General features: G+C 36.2%; 1 protein-coding gene across 1 annotated transcript; it reads left to right on the top strand.

Annotated features, from left to right (window-relative positions):
- The first annotated feature begins 10,153 nt into the window (after window positions 1-10,153).
- LOC131060209 (pentatricopeptide repeat-containing protein At1g07740, mitochondrial) lies at window positions 10,154-12,463 on the top strand. The gene has a single exon (XM_057993367.2). The coding sequence runs from the start codon at window positions 10,371-10,373 to the stop codon at window positions 11,805-11,807; it is 1,437 nt and encodes a 478-aa protein (XP_057849350.2). The 5' UTR covers window positions 10,154-10,370; the 3' UTR covers window positions 11,808-12,463.
- The last annotated feature ends 11,124 nt before the right edge of the window (window positions 12,464-23,587 follow it).

Here is a 23,587-nt window from a genome sequence, read left to right as displayed (position 1 = left end):
TCCCAAGCCCATATTTGTAGTAGGGTCACACCTACTGATAACACAACTGATCCTTGGTAAACTACTCGGTGCAAGTCATAGTATAAGTAAGCTAACATGTATGATCCCTAAGAGAACCTAGTACCCTATATAATCATCTACTCCAACAAGCGGCCCCATCCAACTGATAAGCCCTTTGACCTATGATCAGGACAAAGGAAACCACCAACAAACCCTACCAATATTGAAGGAAGCGGAGCATAATCCAAATCGAGCATCTCCTGCCAAGGGATATCATACCCACATATCTGATCATCATCAAATATCTTCCTCAATGCGTATGTCCCACCTTGCTCTTATAAATCATAATAGACAATATGCCCGACCATAGGTATCCTGAGTATTTGGTAGACATCCTCAGGTGTCACTGTCATCTTGCCTTGAGGTAGATGAAGGTATTATGTTCAATGTGCCATCTCTCGGCCAACACAGTCAAACAAACCCCAGTTAATCATATACCGAGGCATATCGTTCAAGGAAAATAGTCGACATCGGTGAATCAAATCCAGATTTGCCTAATTAAGATCCTGTATCAAACTATAGGTCTTTGGGAAACGTTCCCGACACTGGAGAGTACCTAAAAGCTCCTGTTATCATACCAAATTGACATATCAGTAACTCGATTTATCTATCTATCTATCAATCTATCTATATGTCTATCTTGCTCATGTGAGATTTCTATCAAATATCATTGAGCCCCTATCAACGACTCTCATTTATGATGAGGTCATTATCAATTTTATTCTATCTAGCATGCAAATTGAGGTAATTGAAATTGGTCATTATCTAATCAATCAAGAGTGTCTAAATAAAAATTCATCAATCTAATATCAAATCTCTAATCAAGCTAATAAAAAATCCAATGTTAACTGTCTTCATCAATATCTATCCAGGTGTTTAAATCATCAATCTAAAAATTAATTATTTTATTTTTATCAAAAAAACAATCAGTAGGAGGGGGTTTTGTGTGCTAATATCGTCAATCTAAGAAAAATCAATCATTTTCTTTCAAAATTTTAGTGAGAGGGGGATTATTTTATGTTTTTGGGGCTGGGATCTGGCACCATGCTCACGGCGCCAGAGTCGATGCCCATGACATCGGCAATGATGCCCATGGGGTCGTCGTCAGTGCCCATGGCATCGCCATCAGTGCTCTTGGAATCGGCGACGCCGTCCATGGGGCCACAGTCGGCACTCATGGCATTGGTGATGACACCCAAGGTGTCGCCGTCAATGTCCATGGTGCCACCGTTGGCACTCATGGCACCGACGATGACACTAATGTGGCCACCGTCAGCGCTGATGACACTGAAGATAGCGCCTCATCTTGCCAAAAATCAATAAATTTAGTTTTTTTCAAAAATATTAAATGCTCACCCCCAATGCCAATCTAAAAAAGAAAAATCCGATGGTGAAAACCTCCTTGAAGAGCCAGAGGATGAGAGATTTGACACCTTACCTAAGTATTTCCAGGAAAGGTCTTCAATACTGATTGAACCAACTGAAGCATTCAACATTGGAACACCAAATCAGCCAAAGATTCTCTATCCAACAACATCAAGATTAGAACAAGAGAAACATGACTATATGACATTCTTCAAAGAAAGACAAGTCAATTTTGCATGGTCTTACACAGATATGCCAGGATTAGATCCGAATCTCATCATTCATCGCTTGAATGTTTCTCTCAGAGTAAAACCAGTAAAGAAAAGAGAAGAAAGATGCATCCTCATATAGCCATATTGGTCAAATCAGAATTGAAGAAATTGCTAGATGTAGGATTTATCAAACCAATAGCATATCCAGAATGGGTATCCAATATGGTTCCTATTTCTAAGCCAGACAAAAGTATTAGGGTATGCAGAGACTTTAGAGATATTAATAAGACATGTCCTAAAGATGATTTTCCTTTACTGAATATAGATATCATTATGGATTTTACAACTGGATACAATCAAACCAAAATAGCACTAGAAGATCAAGAGAAGACAGCCTTCACATGCCCATGGGGTACTTTTTGTTGGAATGTAATGCCTTTCGAATTCAAGAACGCAGGAGCTACCTACCAAAAAGAAATGACAACAATTTTTCATGACATGATGTATACCTTCATGGAAGATTATGTTGATGATCTATTGGCTAAGTCACATACTAGAGAAGCACGTCTGGAAATCCTAGTGAAGTTCTTTGACCACTTGGAGAAATACAAACTAAGGCTGAATCCAAAGAAATGTGCATTTGGTGTCACATCAAGTAGACTTCTGGGATGCATTATTTCAGTACGAGGAATTGAAGTAGATCCAGACAAAATTAAAGCAATCATGGAAATGGAATCACCCAAAAACATCAGCCAATTAAGATCACTTCAAGGGAGACTTCAATCCATTAGAAGGTTCATATTCCAACTAGTTGATAGATGTCATCCTTTCACACATTTGTTGCATAAAAATGTTCCATTGAAATGGGATGACACATGTGAAGAATCCTTTCATGCAATAAAGGAATATCTAATGAACCCACCTATTCTAATGTCACCGATTGAAGACAAGTTGTTACTACTTTATATATCAACCACTGATGTATCATTAGGAGCTATGTTAGTACAATTGGATCATGAAGGGAAAGAATGAGCTATTTATTACATCAACATGACCTTAGTCGGATATGAGCTCAACTACTCATCTATTGAGAAGGCATGCTTAGAGGTAGTGTTCACATTCCAGAAATTGAGACACTATATGCTAACCCATTCACTGAAACTGATAGCAAAAAATGATCCATTGAAATATCTTCTTAGCAAGACAGACTTATCAGGTAGATTGGCAAAATGGGTAATAATCCTGAGCAAGTTTGACATTGTATACATTGGAAGATAAGCTATAAAAGGACAAGTGATTGCTGACCAGTTAACAAAAGCACCACTCCAGTATGATCATCCAATACATGTTGAATTTCAAGATGTTGATGTTTTGATAGTCACTAAGAAAACATGGTAGTTGTATTTTGATGGTTCTTACACACAACATGGATCGGGGACAGGCTTACTATTTATCACACCTCAAGGTCATACCATCCCAAAATCATACAAATTGGCTTTCCCTTGCACCAATAATATAGTAGAATATGAGGCATTAGTAACAGGAATCAAGATGGCCTTAGAATGGAATATTGGCCATGTAGTCCCAATCCTGTCTTCCGAGGCTCTCATACTTAGCATAGGCAACATCATAAGGAATAGTCGGCCCCCAGGTAGCCACATCCTGTCGCCTCCGTGAATACAACACTATCCCCTGTGAGAGTCCCCAGACTCTGCCATACTGGTGTAGCACCCATGTAATGATGAACCACTCAATGATGTAGGGAGTAGAACCAATGAGGTACCATGAGCAGAAAACAAATGACATCTCATGACCATCCTCTACCCATAGCTCATAATCTCTATATGACCGCTAGATCACGCTGTCAAGATCATCCAGGAATCGCCTCCAATACTCTAGTTTGCCCAGCTTTCACTGGACAACTACACTGGGGTAACCATACACATAGGACCTCCCTCTTGGACGATCTCTATCTACTAGTGGACGTGTGATAGGTAAGTGCTCCCAAAACCATATTTGTAGTAGGGTCACACTTGCTGATAACACGACTAATCCCTGGTAAACTACTCAGTGCAAGTCATAATATAAGTGAGCTATCATGCAAGATTCCTTAGAGAACCTAGTGCACTATGTAATCATCTGCTCCAGCTAGCAGCCCCATCCAACTGATAAGCCCTTTGACCTATTATCAAGATAAAGGAAACCACCAACAAACCCTGCCAATATTGAAGGAAGTGGAGCATAATCCAAATCGAGCATCTCCTGCCTAGGGATATCATACCCACATATCTGATCATCATCAAAGATCCTCCTCAATGCATTTGTCCCACCCTGCTCGTATAAATTATAATAGACGATATGCCTGACCATGGGTATCCTGAGTATCCAGTAGACATCCTCGAGTGTCACTGTCATCTTTCCCCGAGGTAGATGAAAGGTATTATGTTTGCTATGCCATCTCTCGGCCAACGCAGTCAATAAACCCCGATTAATCATATACCGAGGCATATCGATCAAGGAAGATAGTCCACATCGGTGAATCGAATCCATAGTTGCCTAATTAAGATCCTGTATCAAACTATAGGTGTTTGGCAAACGTTCCCGACAGTGAAGAGTACGTAAAGGCTCTTGTTATCATACCAAATTGACATATCAATAACTCGATTTATCTATCTATCTATCAGTGAATCTATCTGTCTATCTCGCTAATGTGAGATTTCTATTAAATCTCGTTGAGCCCCTATCATCAACTCTCATTTATCATGAGGTCATTATCAATTTTATCCTATCTAGCATGCAAATCGAGGTAATCAAAACTAGTCATTATCTAATCAATCAGGAGTCTCTAAATCAAAATTCATTAATCTAATATCAAATCGCTAATTAGGCTAATAAAAAATCCAATGTTAACTATCTTCATCAATATCTATCCGAGTGCTTAAATCATTGATCTAAAAATCAACCATTTTGCTTTTATCAAAAAAAAATTTCAATAGGAGGGGGGGAGGTTTCTAAGTGCTAATATCGCCAATCTAAGAAAAATCAATCATTTTTTTTTTCAAAATTTTAGCAAGAGGGGGATTATTTTGCATTTTTGGGGCTGGGATCCGGTGCTAGCACTCATGACGTCAGAGCTAGTGGCCATGATGCCAGTGATGACACCCATGGGGTCACCGTCGGTGCCCATGGCGGCACCATTGACACTCATGGAACCAGTGATGATGTCCATAGTGTCAACGACGACATCCATGGGGTCGTCGTCGACGCTCATGGCATCGACGACGACACTAATGGGGCTATTGTCGATGCTGATGGCACCAAAGATAGCGCCTCATCCCACCAAAAATCAGGAAATTTAAAATTTTTCAAAAATATTAAACCATCCCCCCCCTCTAACGCCAATCTAAAATAGCAAAATCCTAAAACACTGGTAAAAAATTTTAAAAAAATGCTCAAAACCAATTTTATAAAAACAAAAACCCATCCCCTGGAATCGAAAAATACTAATCTAACGAGCAAAACATCAATTTAAAATTCTACTAAAATCATCAAAAACATACAAAGAGGGTTTTCTCGAGGTACGCACCAGTGGACCATAGGCCGAAGGATGCTGATATTGCCGCACTCTCTCGAATTGATGATCTTGATGTGGAATCACCATCTTGGCTCCAGAGCTCCACTTCCAAATTTCTCAAATGCACAAATGAAAATGAATGGTAAAATGGGGTTCACTTTTTCTTTAAAAGGGGCAAAATGGCATTTAAGTGGGATGTTTTTGTCCCATTTAATTAAGAAACCTCTTCTAATCACTTTTTAATCAATTCAATAAAAAATGGCAACGTTGGGGCAGAAATTTGAAATCTTTTATTGGGAGATCAATCGAAAAATTTAAAAATCTCTAAAAATCCAAAATCATTAAAAATTCCATTTTTTTTTTAAATCGCGAAAAATCTTGAAATTCAAATTTTTCGATTTATCTCCCGAGGGGGCATCCTCGCATCCATCATCTATCAATCAATGTCCAAGGCATCTTATCTAACCAAATTAGCAAAAAAAGTGAATTTTTCTTTGAATCGACATGTTATCACACATCGCTTCAAAGAGGGGCAAAATGTATACACTAAAAATCAGTCTGGAAAATTGAGTTAATTAAATACGAAAAATATTTAATTAATGACCTTTATTCTTCTACTATATAAATGAATTAAATAATTTGTTTATATGGTTCATTTTCTTAATTCATCCCACCAAAACTAATTTCTTCTATTTCCTAATTAAATAAATGAATTTGGTTAATTTGTTTATTTAATTATTCCCTCCCCATTAAATTTGAATTTAAAATTTAAATTTAAGCACATGTGTCCTATCTCCTAACCACTCCCTAACCTAACCTTCTTCTAACCAACCCCTAGTCTAACCACAGGTTAACTAATCCTATCCTCTCCAACTTCTTATCCTAACTATCTTTGGAGTGTCCACCCTCTCTTGGAGACTCGTGGCACTTATGCCACATGTCTCTCATCTCCATGCCACTTGCCCCCTTGTTGGCATATGGTTGGAGATTCTTTGCCACTTGTCTCCTTAGAAACGACAAGTTTCCATTTCCTCAACCTTCTTCTAAATTCTTCAATCTCAACTGTCGATTTATCCATATTGAATTTGCACCGTTGATTCTTGCCACCTCACCTCTAGTCATGGAAATCCTATAAATACCCCCCTCTTTTGGCTATGAGAGGACCTTAGCATCATTATTAGCATTATGTCAGCATTATATCAACATTTTTAGCAATCATAGCATAGTTATCATAGCATTAGAGTAGCATTAGAATCATTTAATGGCTTTCATTAGTAGCTTAATCATCATAATGTAGATTTGCATAGAAATAGATTAGCTTTGTGCATCTTAGCTTGCATATCAAGCCCCATTTCTTGGGTTGTCACTTTGTCAAAGATCATGCATCTGAGAGCCATCAAATGAATCGACAAAGTCCTCAAGACTAGGGAGCGATGAGACGACATTGGGGAGTGTTTTAATTGCTTTGTTTCATTTTCCTCAATTTAATGTTTTATTGAGTATGTGTGATTTAAATGCTTTTAATGGATTAATCACTATATTTTTGCACACACCTTGATAGTGTTTTTCTTCCTAATATGTCTGAGGTTACTTCTTCCATGTTGGAAGATTTTGATAAGTTCATGTCAAAAACTCAGGTTCTCCCTAGGGTTTCTATTGCTCAAAATCCACCCACCTTGGTACCTCCAGTTCACCTATTGTTACTATAGACACTTAAAATTGTCCTAGCTTGATTAAATAAATATTTTTTTATTTAATTATTTTATCCTAAGCCTTCTATTAATTAAATAGATTTTTATTCTTTTAATTAATTCATTGATCCTCTTCTAGCCTTTCCTTATTTAAATAAATATTTTATTTATTTAAATAAATATTTTATTTATTTAAATTATATTTTCCCCACTTCCTATATTACTTAAATGAATTTTTATTTATTTAATTAATTCATTAGTCTTTTCTCTTCATAACACATGTCATTAATTTTTCTCTACCTACCCCCTTCATTATTTTATTATTTCTTTTACCTACCCTTTAATCCTAGCTGACCATTTATTTCTTTCACCTCTTAATCTTATCCCTTTACTTTCTAAAGTGTCTTCTATATAAGAGGATTCATTTATCCTTTCACAATCCTAATCTAATCTAGCAATCTTTATGCATTCAAGCAACTTCACAACCACAATCCATTCTTTGCTGAGCTTTTGTGCACAATACAAAAATATGAGAGCAAATATATCAAACAAGATCAATGGAGATAGGAGACAATGAAGATCAAACCCTACTTGGCATGTGAATTGTTTCAATTTGTTAATTTGCATGTTCTTAGGTTTCTTCATTAGTGTATGGTAAATGCTTTTGTTGTGGAACTAGGGTTCATTGTGGTTGGATCTTTGTAGTTTTGCAATAGTTTGTCATCATTATTTTTCACCTAACACAGTTACTACAAGTATTTAGTCTCAAGAATTGGCATCACAATTGTTGACTACAAGAGTAGAGGATGATACATTTCTGCCACCTTGGCTAATGACCAACACTCCCAAGAGGAAGAAGCAAGCCATCTCTCTAGATGACTTCGACTTCGGTCAGTTGATTTCTACTAAACCCAGAGGTACCAAGAAGGCCAAAAATTTATCCAAGGTGAAGGTGGATAAATCAAAGAACAAATATGTTGAAATGACAATTCCTCCTCCGGACACAAATTTAGATAAAGTGCGGCCCTCTTACTATGCTATCAATAGAATTAACCTTGACAAACAAACACATGAAGGTATAGTGGAGGATGCTCAAACATATTTCCAACATCTGGTGACAATGTTTAAGTGAGAAAAAGGTTAAGAAAAACAAGTTGAAAAAACAAATAGATCAACTCATAGAAGTTTTGATCAAGATAACTAAGTCATTAGAGATAGTTGAGCCTGTCACTTCTTCAGTGGATGAACAAATAATTAGACAAGTTGAACAAGTCAGTTCTCATGGGAGAACAGTTGGCGAATGGATGAATAGGTTACTGATCCAAGGAACTCATCTTTTATGTTCAACATTTGTTCTAATGAAGAACTTGGAGGAGGTAAAAACTGAGATTGATAAAGATTTGAATTTATTTTTAGATGAAATGGAGGCATATGAGAAGGACTTCGAAACTTGGTTGAAGTTAGAAGACTTCCAATTGGATGTTCTAGTTGAAAATGGAGTACTCCCTTCAAGATTGTCATCTTTGTAAGAAGATTGTGATTTGAATACTTTGAGCTCCTTTTCATTATTTTTAGAAAAATATTATCAAAAGTTTTAATAAGGAATCAAGCTAAAGACTTTGTGCTTTACTTTGATTTTCTTAGTTAACACTTTGGGTTACAAAAGTTATTAAATGTTAATAGGACAATAGTGATTTTAAGACTTTGAGCTTAAGCACTATTCCTCATCTCGGAGAAGCAACAAAGGACTTTGGGCCTTTACAAAAACTTTGCTTCTTTACTTATTTGTATTTTGATCATTCATACATTTTGAGTTAATTTCTAACATTGAAATTGTAAGAATTATTGTTGCTCTATATTGTAAATTATTTCCTGAAGAAAGAGGAGAGAATAACATCTATTCTTAAAAAGAGGACAGGATGATGCACCACCCAAGTTTAGATTAGAAATTAAAGGTTGTATCTTGTTCTAGAAAGGTAGAGTAGTAAGTTAAAGGGGGAGCCTTCCCTTAAAAATTAGGAGAGATTCAATCTCACACACTATGGCTGAAACCGCAATTTTGTAAACTTATCTAGTTTGCAAAATTTTCAACCAACACATTGTAATTTTTTTTGCAGATGTATAGTAATATAATAAATATGTCACGAAGGAAATTATTATAAAAAAAAATAGATTCATGAAATTTCCACAGTCTGTAATGATTTGCTTATTATTCTTCTGGATTCGATCAAATCCAAAAGAATAACAAGCAAATATTATAAAATATATTTTTTGGTCTATTAAACATATATAATTTTTGACGGTATAGAGTTGAGAATAAGTGTTATACAAGTATATGCTAAATTTTAATGTGAAATGAAGCTAACCACTATAATTATTGTTTTGTAGAAAATATGTGTAATGTAAACGAAATGTAACATAAATAGAAATGATTACTAATGAACATGAGGTATAAATCATGGTATGAAGCATACATTTGAAAAATAAAATGCCCTTGTGATTTTGTGTTGTGATGGGTTGTGTAAGGTAGACTTAGGCTTGAGCTTCTTAGTAATGAAATTAACATTGATGTTGATGCAATGACGGTGCAATGTGAGAGAGAGAGAGAGAGAGAGAGAGAGAGAGAGAGAGAGAGAGAGAGAGATTGATGTTGATGCAATGACGGTGCAATGTGAGAGAGAGAGAGAGAGAGAGAGAGAGTTTGCATCATCTTTGAGTTTTCGCATCAACAATCCAAAGATGACATGTGGCCATGGGGAGAGAAAGGAAGAGATAGCATTTTAGATTGTCTAACAAGATAGAAACAATAGGTAGCATCAAATTTATTTCTTTCTTACATTTGTCAACAAAAAATTGAAAAAGCGAAGGCAAGTAAATGAAAGTTGTTAGACTATGACCACAAATTTAATGATAATACTAGAGGCATACGATGAATGCATTTGAGTGCGAACATATTTAAAGGCAACACAAACAATGCATTAGAACTTTAGTTCACTAATGACATACGTGGATCTACAAAAAAGAACAAAAGCACAAACAACTTCTTTCTTCATCATTCAATTCATCAATTCATCCACAATGTGATAGCAAAACAAAAATATGATTCTATAAACAAAGACCTAATAAGTGAGGTACATTTCTATACGTAGTGCAAATTGATTCTATCTAATTTCAGAGACCTAACAATTCAAAGCGACCATCTATAAGTTGTGCACAAAATATCATTTGTTTAATGACCTCATAACTGATTTTATACATAAGACCTCGTACATTCCCCCACTCCCCATTCTATACCAGACTCAATGAATAGAATCGTCATCAATGTACCCATTAAACACCAAAGTATGATTGCTGGTTAATAGATGGGTGTGAGAAGTGTTTCCAAGCTTTTACTTTTACTTGTTTTAAACCCAACAGTCTAGACCATAACAACACAGAGACATCTGCTATCACCAGCGATTCTAACAAATGTATGGAGTAGTTTTTAAATGTATTAGAGTAGTTCTTGGCACTTCTCTGTGTAAATGGTTTGCCTCATCTACATGGTCGTATTTAAGGGGCAGAAGAAATTCTGGAATAAACTGGAACAAAGAACAGAATACTGGGAAAAATGGCAGAAACACCAAGCCAAAGAAACCAAGATCAGGTAGCGATCCAATTATTTTTCTCAACAAACTAAAGGATGTTCGACACCCAGATATTGCCCTTAAGATATTTTACAGGGCGGAAGAACGAGGTTACAGACACCATTATCCCACTTACAGTGCCATGATATACAAACTGGGCCGTGCAGGTAAGTTCCAAAACGTGAAAACCCTGCTTGATCGCATTAAATATGAAGATATTGAATGCAATGAGACTCTTTTCAATGCCATTATTCAGCACTACGGTAAAGCCTGTATGATGAAAGAAGCTATTGAACTGTTCCATACAATTCCTCAGTTCAATTGTAGGCGTACCACCAAGTCTTTTAATGTTCTTCTTGAAGTCTTGGTTGATGGAGGTTGGTTCTTTCAAGCAAGGGAGCTATTTGAATCTTCGCATAAGATGGGGATAGTTTTAAATGCTGTTAGTTTTAATATACTTATTAAAGCAGAATGTAATTTGGATCGACTGGCTGTTGCGCGCCAACTGTTTGACAAAATGCGTCAACGAGGAATTGCACCTACAATAGTAACTTACAACACACTGATAGGTTTTTTCTGCAAGAAAGGATTAATGACTGAGGCTATGGAGACGGTGGATGAGATGGCAAAGGCTGGAGGAAGGTCTAATTTGGTGACTTATGGGGTACTGTTGGAAGGACTATGTAATACACGGAGATTTAATGATGCCAGGAAGCTCTTATATGATATGCCATATAGAGGTTGTAGACCTACTGTTGTTACTTACAGTGTTTTAGTGACTGGTTTATTGAAGGACGGGAAGACGGAAGAGGCTGTGAGGCTCTTGAAAGAGATGGAGGAGAGAGGTTGCAAGCCTGATGTTGTTGTGTATAATATACTTGTGAACTTTTTCTGCAAGGATAGAAGAGTTGATGAAGCTACCAAGGTCTTCGCGGAGATGCAACGGAATGGGTGCTTCCCAAATGTTGTTACATATCGGATGATTCTAGATGGACTCTGCCAAGAGGGTAACTTGAACAAAGCTTTGGAAATTTTGCATGACATGATTGAAAAGGAGTTGGTGCCACACATTAATACTTTCAATTCTCTGATTGAAAGCCTTTGCAATCATGGAAACTTGGCAGGGGCTGCCTTGATCCTTAAAGAAATGAGAAAAAGGAGTTGGGCTCCCAATGTGAAGGCATGGGAATCCTTAGTCAGAAGTATTTCTAATGAATCTGATAAATGTCAACCAGAGAACCTTTATAGTCAATTGCTTTTGATAAAAAATGATAAATGAAGCTTGGAACATATCAGAGCTTGATGTTTTACCGAATACCATATGTTTTCTCGAATTAAATTCTGGAATTTGCATAAAAATCACAAGTTTTTTGGGTGGTGGGAGGAGCCTTGTCATTGCGAGTGATCCTTATGCTATCCAGAGCTGTTGCCATTTTAAAATGCTGTAAAACACACACACACAGAGGCACTAATGGAACATCCTTTTAGTTACAAGATGCTCATTTCCATAATATATTTAATTCAATAATTTTGTGACTTAGTTCGCTGAACAAGAAAACAAGAAGCTCTATCTTTTCCAGTGAGCAATATGAAGGTACTGAAACAAAAGGAATGTAGTGCAGAACTGAGCAAAGTGAATGAACACAAAGCAAGGATGAACACAAAGCAAGGATGAACATTGCAGAAGTGTACCATGAAGATGAACTTTTCATGAGTTGGTCATGGTTGCTTGGTCTTTGTTGCTCCTCAGGCTGCTGGATAATAATTCACAATATGCGTCACCTTTGTTGTCTGCGGAATAGCTGAGGTCACAGGAGAATTGTGCCATGTCATGTAAGGCAAATTTGTAGACATTAGTGGCACTAAGGTCCAAAATTTTGAGTTGCAGTTGCCATTTTGAGCTGCTCTGTAAATGATATGACATCATTGTAGCTATTTAATGTCCTCCTTATTTAGTTAGATTGTGTGATTGTCTCAACTAACTTGGTAAACTACAATATAGTGGCAAAAACAGAAAGCATAGCACTCCATTCATCATTGGAAAGGCACAAAAAGAAATAACAATTTACAGTTCAGCTCTACCATAAGCATTGAACGGTTGTAGTATGGATTTTTTAATAATTTTTGCAGTAGCAAGAGCTTTTAAGGGACTTTTTTTTGTTTCAACTTTCCTCTGCTATATGTTTGCTTACGTCATTTACTTCTCAGTTTGCCCTTGAGCAGGCTTGAAAGCATTTGTCCATTGCAAAATTTCATTAAATTACCAAATCAATATTCTTACTGCATCCTAACATAGTTTTCTGTATATCCTCTGTCTCATTAGTTGACATCCATACTATGGCTGAAGTGAGGACAGAGTTTTCCAAATCATTTGATGCACTTCAGAGCTTACATTTTCATCTGTTCCTCTCATTTCTAATACTTGATAATTAATAACTATTCACTGTCACAATCATTGTTCTTTCCGTGATGGGTATCAATTTACCTGCAACAATCCTGAGTAATGTTCACGAGAAGTATTCGCTGCAGTGGTGCCATTTATGTTGCACAATATTAATCATTAAAATTGACAAAGACAACCAACATGATTTGACTTGTTATGTCAAAGAGTTACTATCTCTTCTAGTTGTTCCTTAATAAATGAAAATGGAAGAAATTTATCAACATCATCGATCTTCTTTGTTGGCTGGGCTTTTTGACATTGACCAATTAGGTACATAATTAATAGCTTAGATTTAGAGGCAACAGAACTGACTTGAAGAGAATAATTGCAGCCATTGGGTATTCTAAAGGTTCTGCTATCATTGAAAAGTTTCAAGGATTTTGATTAGGTGAACATTTTTTATAGAAAGATGAACACCTAACATTGATGATATTTTGTGTTCGCATTGGCATAGGATCAAGCTATGATAAACTAAAGTGGGTGAATTTTGGTCTGCTATAAATATCACTGCTGCATCTAATACTAATAAGTTACAATTAAGGGCCACAAATATATGCAATTTAAATTATATCTTCTTGTTTTCTTAAACGTTTGAATCTCCCCACGGTTACCGAATAGAGTTGTTATACGTTGGATTTGAAAGCATCTGAACTATTTCCTCACTCAATCTGGATATGCTAGATTCCTAATATTTGTCTTTCTCTTCAGTTTGAATTGATTGGAACCTTTAAGTGCAACTGTGCAAGTCAGTTCTCACCAGCTCAAAATCAGACACCAAAATGAAACTAGCTTGTGTTAGTAAATTTCTTTAGTTTACAAGGCCAGAAGTTGCCAGTTGCATCATCTTCACGTCCTTTTATGTTCTTGTAACTTATTATTTTAGGTTTTTTGGGCAGGTAACAGAATCTCAAAGTTTGTTGTTATCCTATGCTAAAGAAGAACCTCGTCTTCAATTGAAGACGTCAAATGTATTTAGGAGTGTAGTTGCTATTAAGTTTTTGCCTAGGATTTTGAGAAGCAACTTTCCATCAAATTATTTTCCTTTCCTCGAAATGAACTAAAGATTTTGTTAATAGAACAATCAAAGGTTGTGCAGAACACCAATCGAACATCTTCAGCACAATTATGTTACTTGTTTCTAGTATAGATGATAAGGAAAAAATGGAGTTAGTAAGATATTGAAGGCTATTGGAACACACTGTAATCCCAGAGAATTGAATTGATTGTAAAGTATCTGGACTTGTAGCTGTAGAATCGAGTAATTTTATTGATTGCTATTTGCAAACAAGGGATTATATGTCTTTATGAAATTAGGAATTTTGGTAGAATTTACATCTTCATCATAAAAGCTTGGTCCCAACGAAAAGTATTTTGAACGAAATGTTTGATGTCAAGGAGTTGTTGGAGTTATTGGAACGTTCAATTTTCTAGAAAGGTCCTTTGAGTTTTGGCCCTTTGTATGTTTTTGCTATAGTTTTTCTAATCTCATGTTGATTGTTTTATTTGGTGTAATCACTTAAGTGCCACATTTGATGCCCTGGAGGATCATGGTTTTACTGGTCTATTGCCTTATACACAAGTGTGTGCTTGGTGTTAACTCTTTGTTTTCTTAATCTTTTTTGGTCACAGGCATTTTAACTTGTGCAGTGACTTTACTGGTAAAATATGTTATCTATCTCCATGGCGGCATCCAATATAAAGGCAGAACCAAGATTTTGACATCCTATAAGTCGTTTTCAGAGCCATGACTGTGTATGCATCTATTCAGTTGCTACAATAAATGTCATGTCCACCATTATGACTTGATTTCAATTGTGCCATTTCAAATATGTATTCCTTGACCAAATGAAGAATATCTAATGTCATAGACATTATTTCTATGGCGTAGGCTACCATCTATGTAGTTGGGCAATGTGAATTACAAAGAGTTGTTTCAGGTTTTTGCGAGCATTTTGAGTGGTCATTTTTCCATTTTCTATATGCATAAGTTCCTGTTTCATTTTAGTGGTTCGTTATTGTCATTTCTAGTGGACTTCTGTGAGTGTTAGACATTTTTAGCTGAGAGGCTCTCTGTGTGGGCTTTTGCCCGCCACAGTGTCAGCCTACTGGCAAGGTGTGTTTCCCGGCAACTTTTTGGCTAGATCTTCTTTCTCGGGCGATGACAAGACGACTTTCGCCATGTCGTCTACTGCATAGCCGATGACAAGACACCTACAACCACGTCATGTTTTGATCTTTTCGAGAGACACGTGGCGGTGAGGTCATATAATACCTACCACATCGTCTACTGGTGGCTTCGACAGTCACACAAAGAGCCTACATTAATTGCAGCTTAAGACTTGGCTGCCCTCAAGCATGTTTCGTGTACTTGGGTAGAGTGTTCGTCACTTCTTCATTGCGAACACCATACCTTCATTTATTTTGGGTTTGCATTTTTATTTCTGTTGTGGTGGCAAACGCAGTTCACAATTAATTGTGGGTTTTCATTGTCTAGATACTATTTCCGTTTTCATTGTGTTTGGGCTTCTTGAGGCTTTTGGTGGGTTTCGCTAAAACGGTGGTTTTTTACTATGTTTGTGAAGCAGTCACCGGTGAGGAGGGACCTCAAAGAGATCAATCCGGACCGGTCAGCAAGAGTAAATACAACGAAAACACAAACATACGATGGAGGCAATGCATAACAGATTATTTTATTGCATGAAATTTGATTATATCCATCCAGTAACAACCGGTTTACAACATACCGGCTCTCAGGGCTGGTAGAATAGGTCACAACCGAGACCTTGAATCTTATGATCTATTTTCTACGCATAGTCTAGCTACTTGATTCTCTGATTGATTCTAATTGATTGCATTGTAATGCATAATTACAAGTATATATATCGATCCAAAGGATCCAATCAGCCCAAAAGGGATCAAAACCCGAAGAACAAGACCTAACATGAAAAAAACAAGGTCGACCTTCGCCAAGAGATTCCTTCGGAAAATCCAAAGGATAAAACGTAGATCACGAGAAAAAGTCGGCCACACGCCAAGGAACATCAGAATCAACGCCCAAGGCTCTGCAAGCTTCGGAATGGGTTTCAGTAGATCACCAAAATAGGTCTTAGGCAACTGGTAACAAAGGAACAAACGGTAACAAGAAACTATCATGGAAACCGGTAGCGATATCTTGCTGGAAAATGATCCAAAAGTGATGCAGTCTAGAAGCAAGAAAGATGATCAAGTCTTCAAGTAGAATCTAACTCCACATGATCCGGTGAGTCAAAATCGAGACACATAGAAAAGAAAACTGAAACGACAAACAAAAAACAAAACATAAAGGAAACTGTTATTGGTTGATGCAAGATTGCAATGAACCGTGGATGCTCCTGCATCAGACATTCAAGGTTATTGAAAAAGTGAGCCTCTCACTTTGTCGAGGTCAGAGGGAAACCAAGGTGGTCTACCTCTGCCTGAGAAATCCAAGACGAACCTTCAACTGGTCTTTCCTTCCACTTCACTGTTGGTATTTTGGTATGGTTTTGTCATTGATGTCAACACCTACTGAAAACTAGCACTTTGGAGATCCAGCAACATTCACCGGCAAACAAGTAACTATTGCACAGTTACTGGTATATGGTCACTGGCAGGATAAAATGTTCACCGGCACTTGGAATGATATGGAAGACACTTGGTAATGTCGAAGACATCGTGTGGACACTTTGTTTTGAAGAATTAATCATTGATATATTCATATTTGCATATTTGCTTTTACCGGCAAATAGGTCCAGGTTATCTAGGGTTGCACTGGCAGGTTTATCTTTTCCAGATCAGCATGGCACGCTATGGAGATGATTTATTATTGATGTAAATGCATTAAGCTGACATGTTTAATCGGTTATTGCATCGATACTATATTGTTTGTAAAATGATTTTATTGTAATATCTTGTAGAGCTGAGCTACTAAAATTGGTCTTAGGTTATGGTATAAATGTAAGATCTTATTTGTAAGATCAAGTGTGGAATGCAAAAAAGAATTGAGTGAAGGTGTATGAGAGATTAAGCAGAGGTATACACGAAGACATCAATTGAAGGTGAAGCTAGGTTTTTGTATAAACATATCAGCATTACACCGGTACTGAATCCAACATATGAAGATGCTATTTGTGCAGTACATTCTTATTGGATTTAGCCATCCAATTGTAGTCAGTGTGACTCCCATTTTGTGATTGAGCAGTGAGCTCTAGGCTGTTGGCCTTTCTGCATGTGCAGACCCCATTTATGTACACTTACTATCTGCAGTAGTATCATCTGATTGTGGGTAAGGTTTCCCACCGTGGTTTTTCCCCTTACAGGGTTTCCACGTACAAATATTGGTGTTATGTGTTGTGGATGACTTTATGTTTATGTTTCATGCATTAATCTTTACCGGTATAGCAATTCACTGTTAACACTGTCTACCGGCATACTTAACTGATTTACCAGTATTAAGCATCAAGTTGGTTAATTGGTTTTTGGTTTGAATTTATTAGACAACTGATTCACCCCCCCCTCTCAGTTGTCTCCGGGACCTAACAATTGGTATCAAAGCTTAGTCCTCTTTTGCAGAAGTTTAACAACTTGAGGAGATCCAATGTCTACTAATTATTTCAAGAAGGACAGTCCTAAACTTGATGGAACCAACTATGGGATACGGAAGATCAGGACATCTGAATTGCATTGGTAAAGACATCTGGAAAGTTACTAAGAATGGTTATACTGCTGCTTTAGCTAGTCAGACTACTCCAACTACCTTAGCCAAAGATGAAGAGAATGATTGCAAAGCAAGAGAAGCACTTTTGAGCGCATTATCAGATCAACAAATCATAGGATTATCAGATAGGTCTACTGCTAAAGCTATTTGAGATCATTTGGAAACATTGAATAAAGGAGATTCCATAGTCAAAATTGCAAAACTTGAAAGCTTCCGAGTCAGGTATGAACATCTAAAAATGGAAGAAGATGAAAGGATTTTTGCTTTTATGGAAAGAGTAAATGAAATTGTTTTGGGTATTAAATGTTGTGGAGGAACCTTGAGTGAGGATGAAATTGTTTCAAAAATCTTAAGAGGTTTGCCACCAGCATATAAAATAAAGGTTACTGCTATAAATGAGTTGAGAACAATGCCTAATACATTAGTATCTAGGGATACATTGATTGGAAAACTTTTAGCCTTTGAAATTGAGGAATTTGGTCCTATTGCTACTATAAAAACTGATTTGGTCTTTAAAGCATCAACATCATCTGCTCCATCATTTGACAAATCAGACTGGAAAGCCTTTTATGTCAAAGAACTTGAAAAAACCAGGAAGGAGAATGAAGAGCTTGAAGAACTTGAAGCACTATTTGCAAAAAAAATGCCAAAAGGTCCAATTGGAAGTAAGTATAAAGGTAAAGCACCCTTTAAATGTTTCAACTGCAATAAGATTGGTAATATGGCTTTGAGATGCCCTGATAGACATGCTAGACTAAGAGAAGAAGCTAGAAGAACATACAAGCCTAATCCTGAATATCAAAGATACAGATTTAAGAAGAACAAATACAAATCTTGTTACATTGCTGATGAAGGTGTGACTGATGATTCTGATGAGGATCCAGCAGACAATGGATGGGTTTTTGTTGCTATAACAGAAGATCAACCGGCACCTACTGCTCAACCGGTAGAACAAGCCCTAGCAGCCAAAGTTGAAGTAAAGGATGATTGGATCATTGACTCAGGATGTTCACATCATATGACAGGAGACAAAGGTAAATTCTTGAACTTTCAAGAATACAATGGAGGTTTAGTAAGATTTGGAGATGACAAAGCCTGTTCAATCAAAGGTAAAGGTTCAATATCTCTTGATGGTAAGCATAACACTGACAATGTCTACTATGTTGAAGGATTAAAACATAATTTTTTAACTGTTGGTCAATTAGTTGAGAAAAGATTTCAGTTACAATTTAAAAATGGAAAATGCAAAATCATGAATAGAATTGGTTTGAAAATTGCAACCGACAATTAGACTAGAGGTAATATCTTTCATTTGAATAACAGTGAAAAGGCATGCTTGATTGCACACATAGATGAAAGTTGGTTATGGCATAAAAGACTATGTCATGTAAACTTCGATTGCATGGTAAAAATCAGTACTTCTAAGGCAGTTAGAGATCTACCTAAAATTGTGAAACCTCAGAATACAATTTGTAAGGAATGTCAGTTTGGAAAACAAGTTAGAGCTAGTTTCAAAAGTATTCCAGAAAAATCCAATAATGCTCTTGATTTGATTCACACTGATTTATGTGGTCCAGCTAGAACTAAAAGCTTACGAGGTGATAGATATTTCATGCTAATTATTGATGATTATTCTAGAATGTGTTGGGTTACTTTTCTCAGAGAAAAATCAGAAGCACTTGGGAAGTTCAAACTGTTCAAAGCAATGGTTGAGAATGAAACCAGTAAGAAAATCAAATGTTTAAGATCAAACCAAGGAGGAAAATTCACATCTAAGGACTTTAATACATTCTGTGAAGTGAATGGAATCAAAAGACAGTTATTAGCACCTCGGACATCACAACAGAATGGAGTTGTTGAAAGAAAAAACATAACTATCTTTGATGCAGCAAGAAGTATGTTATCAGAAGCAAATCTACCACATGTGTATTGGAGAGAAGCAGTTAGCACTGTTGTCTATACATTCAACAAAGTTCACATCAAGGGTGAAACCGGTAAGACCTCTCATAAACTATGGTTTGGTAATACTCCTACTCTTATGTATTTCAGAATTTTTGGAAGTAAATGTTATGTTAGAAGAGATGAGCATATTGGCAAATTTGATCCTAGAAGTGATGAAGGAATATTTCTTGGTTATTCATCTAAGAGCAAGGCATATAGATGTTTTAATAAGAGATTACAGAAAATTGTTGAGAGTACAAATGTAAAGATTGATGAACAATTCAGAGGAACTTCAAGGTATATAGACTTTGAACCAGTAACAAAAATTGTGACAAATGAACCTACACTAAATCCACCGGTACAGAATGAAGATCCAGTTACCTCGGTATCATCAGAGAATTCCACAGTAATTGAAGATCAACAGCAAACTAAGACACCCCGGTATGTAAGATTGAATCATTCTGAAGATCATATAATTGGAAACAAATTTAAAGGAGTTATGACAAGAGGAAGATTGGCAAATGAAGAGGTATGTCTTAATTCTCAAATTGAACCATCATCTATCAATGAGGCATGTGAAGATAAATTTTGGATTAAAGCTATGGAAGAAGAATTAAGACAAATTGAGAAAAATAATACTTGGACATTAGTTCCCTGGCCTAAAGATAAAAATGTAATTGGAACCAAATGGGTATTTAGAAACAAACTTAATAAAGATGGTAAGGTTGTCAAAAATAAAGCAAGACTAGTGTGTAAAGGATATTCTCAGAAAGAAGGAGTTGATGACAATGAAACCTTTGCACCGGTAGCCAGAATTGAGGCAGTTAGATTATTCTTGGCTTTTGCAGCTCACAAGGTCTACAAAGTTTATCAAATGGATATTAAATGTGCATTCTTGAATAGAGATCTTGAAGAGGAAGTGTATATTGAACAACCTGATGGATTTTCTTTAACAGATGATAATGATATGGTTTGCGGGTTAAGAAAAGCTTTGTATGGATTGAAACAAGCCCCAAGAGCTTGGTATGCAAGGTTGGATAAGTATCTTTTAAAGATTGGTTTTACCAAAGGAAATGCAGATAGCAATTTATATTACAAAATAACTAATGATGACATCTTGATTATTGAAATATTTGTTGATGATATAATCTTTGGAGGAGAAGATGGATTATGTAAGGAATTTTCTATTAAAATGCAACAAGAATTTGAAATGTCTATGATTGGAGAAATAAAATTATTTTTAGGTTTGCAGATTTCACAGACTAATAAATGTATATTTTTTAGTCAATCCAAGTACTTGAAAGAATTACTAAAGAAATTTGGGATGGAGAACTCTAAACCGGTAAGCACACCTATGACTACAAATGACAAATTATCTCAAAGGGATGAATCTACACCTATTAATCCAACTAGATACAAATCTATGATAGGAGGTTTACTGTATTTGACACAAACTAGGCCTGGTATTATGAATGCAGTATGTATTGTTTCTAGATTTCAAAGTAATCCTAGGAAAAATCATGAATCAGCAGTAAAAAGGATTTTCCGGTACTTACAAGGCACAACAAATCTGGGATAATGGTATCCTAGAGATGAAAATTTTGACCTATGTGCATACACAGATGCAAATTGGGCAGGAGATGTGGATGATAGAAAAAACACCACTGGAGGAGCATTTTTTCTTGGAAAAAGATTAGTTTCTTGGTTGAGTAAGAAACAGAGTTGTACATCTTTATCAACAGCAGAATCAGAATATGTTGCAGCAGCAACTAACTGTACGCAAGTACTATGGCTTAAGCAAATGTTGAAAGACATAAAAGTAAAATGCAAGGAGCCTATTACTATATATTGTGATAACATTGCAGCAATTGATATATCTAAGAATCTGGTATTACATTCTAAAACAAAACATGTTTCTATCAAACTGAATTTTCTAAGGGAAAAAGTTGAAGAAAAGGAGATAAAACTGGTTTATGTGAATACTAAAGAACAACTTGCAGATATTTTCACAAAACCTTTGCCTAAGGAGACTTTTGAATATCTCAGAGATCAGCTTGGAATCATACCACCACCGATAGAGACTTAGATAGTTGATGATTGTCATCAACCAGCAGAATTGAAAGACAAATCTTTTACTCCGGTCTTTGATGAGGAAGCTATTTTTCAGGGGGGGTAGTTGGTATATTGAATTGATTGGTATTTTGTATGAACTTGAATTTTGTAGTTTTGGCATTTGATGTCAAAGGGGGAGAGATATCTATGGAAAAACACATTATCTTTTGAGGAGAGATTGGTATTGAAAAATAAATCTTTGGATAAACGCATGTTGCTCCCAGGGGGAGAAATTGTTTAAAAGAGATTGTTGGCTTTTGGTATTTGGCATTTCTATTTTTGCACTTTGATGGTTTTTCCATCTTGTGTTGCCATCAATGCCAAAGGGGGAGATTATTGGTATTTTGGTATGGTTTTGTCATTGATGTCAACACCTACTGAAAACTAGCATTTTGGAGATCCAGCAACCTTCACCGGCAAGTAAGTAACTATTGCACAGTTACTAGTATATGGTCACCGGTAGGATAAAATGTTCACTGACACTTCGAATGATATGGAAGACACTTGGTAATGTCGAAGACATCGTGTGGACACTTTGTTTTGAAGAATTAATCATTGATATATTCATATTTGCATATTTGTTTTTACCGGCAAATAGGTCCAAGTTATCTAGGGTTACACCGACAGGTTTATCTTTTCCAGATCAACATGGCACGCTATGGAGATGATTTATTATTGATGTAAATGCATTAAGCTGATATGTTTGATCGGTTATTGCATCAATACTATATTGTTTGTAAAATGATTTTATTGTAATATCTTGTAGAGTTGACCTACTAAAATTGGTCTTAGGTTATGGTATAAATGTAAGATCTTATTTGTAAGATCGTGTGGAATGCGAAAAAGAATCGAGTGAAGGTATATGAGAGATTAAGCAGAGGTATACATGAAGACATCATTTGAAGGTGAAGCTAGGTTTTTGTATAAGCATATCAGCATTACATCGGTACTGAATCCAGCATATGAAAATTTTATTTTGTGCAGTACATTCTTATTGGATTTAGCCATCCAACTGTAGTCAGTGTGACTCCCATTTTGTGATTGAGCAGTGAGCTCTAGGCTGTTGGCCTTTCTGCATGTGGAGACCCCATTTATGTACACTTACTATCTGCAGTAGTATCATCTGATTGTGGATAAGGTTTCCCACCATGGTTTTTCCCCTTACAGGGTTTCCACGTACAAATATTGGTGTTATGTGTTGTGGATGACTTTATGTTTATGTTTCATGCATTAATCTTTACCGGTATAGCAATTCATTGTTAACACTGTCTACCGGCATACTTAACTGGTTTACCGGTATTAAGCATCAAGTTGGTTAATTGGTTTTTGGTTTGAATTTATTAGACAACTAATTCAACCCCCCCTCTTAGTTGTCTCCGGGACCTAACATTCACTAGATATTCCTTATACTGACTGCTTCAGGTACTATGCCCAATCCTACTATCCAAAATCTCTTCAATCTAATCCGGTTCCTTCCAAGGCAACTGTTTCTCCAAGTCTGCAACACTCTCCTCACTGAATTCTGGTTCATGGTAATCATGAAGATCCACAATGTTAAATATAGGTGAAATACTCAGACTATCCGGTAACTCCACTTCATATGCGTTTCCAGAACTTAACTTCTTCAAAATCCTGCAAGGTCCAAACTTCTTCATCTACAACTTGTTATAAGTTCCAACTGGGAATTTCTCTTTTCTCAAATATACCATCACTTCATTGCCAACTTCAAATTCCTTATGTCTCTTCTTCTAATCTACCTTCTCCTTATACTTGTTGTTAATGTCCTCCAAATGCTGCTTAACCTGAATATGCAATGCTTCCATGTGAT

Source organism: Cryptomeria japonica, chromosome 3 (genome assembly GCF_030272615.1).
Source record: "Cryptomeria japonica chromosome 3, Sugi_1.0, whole genome shotgun sequence".
NCBI classification, from domain to species: Eukaryota; Viridiplantae; Streptophyta; class Pinopsida; order Cupressales; family Cupressaceae; genus Cryptomeria; species Cryptomeria japonica.
Note: the sequence above shows the minus strand (reverse complement) of the source record. Positions and strands in the feature narration are given on the sequence as shown.

What these genes read in the sequence shown, in the direction of transcription:
- LOC131060209 (XM_057993367.2), top strand. Translation starts at nt 10,371, where the DNA reads ATGTATGGAGTAGTTTTTAAATGTATTAGAGTAGTTCTTGGCACTTCT.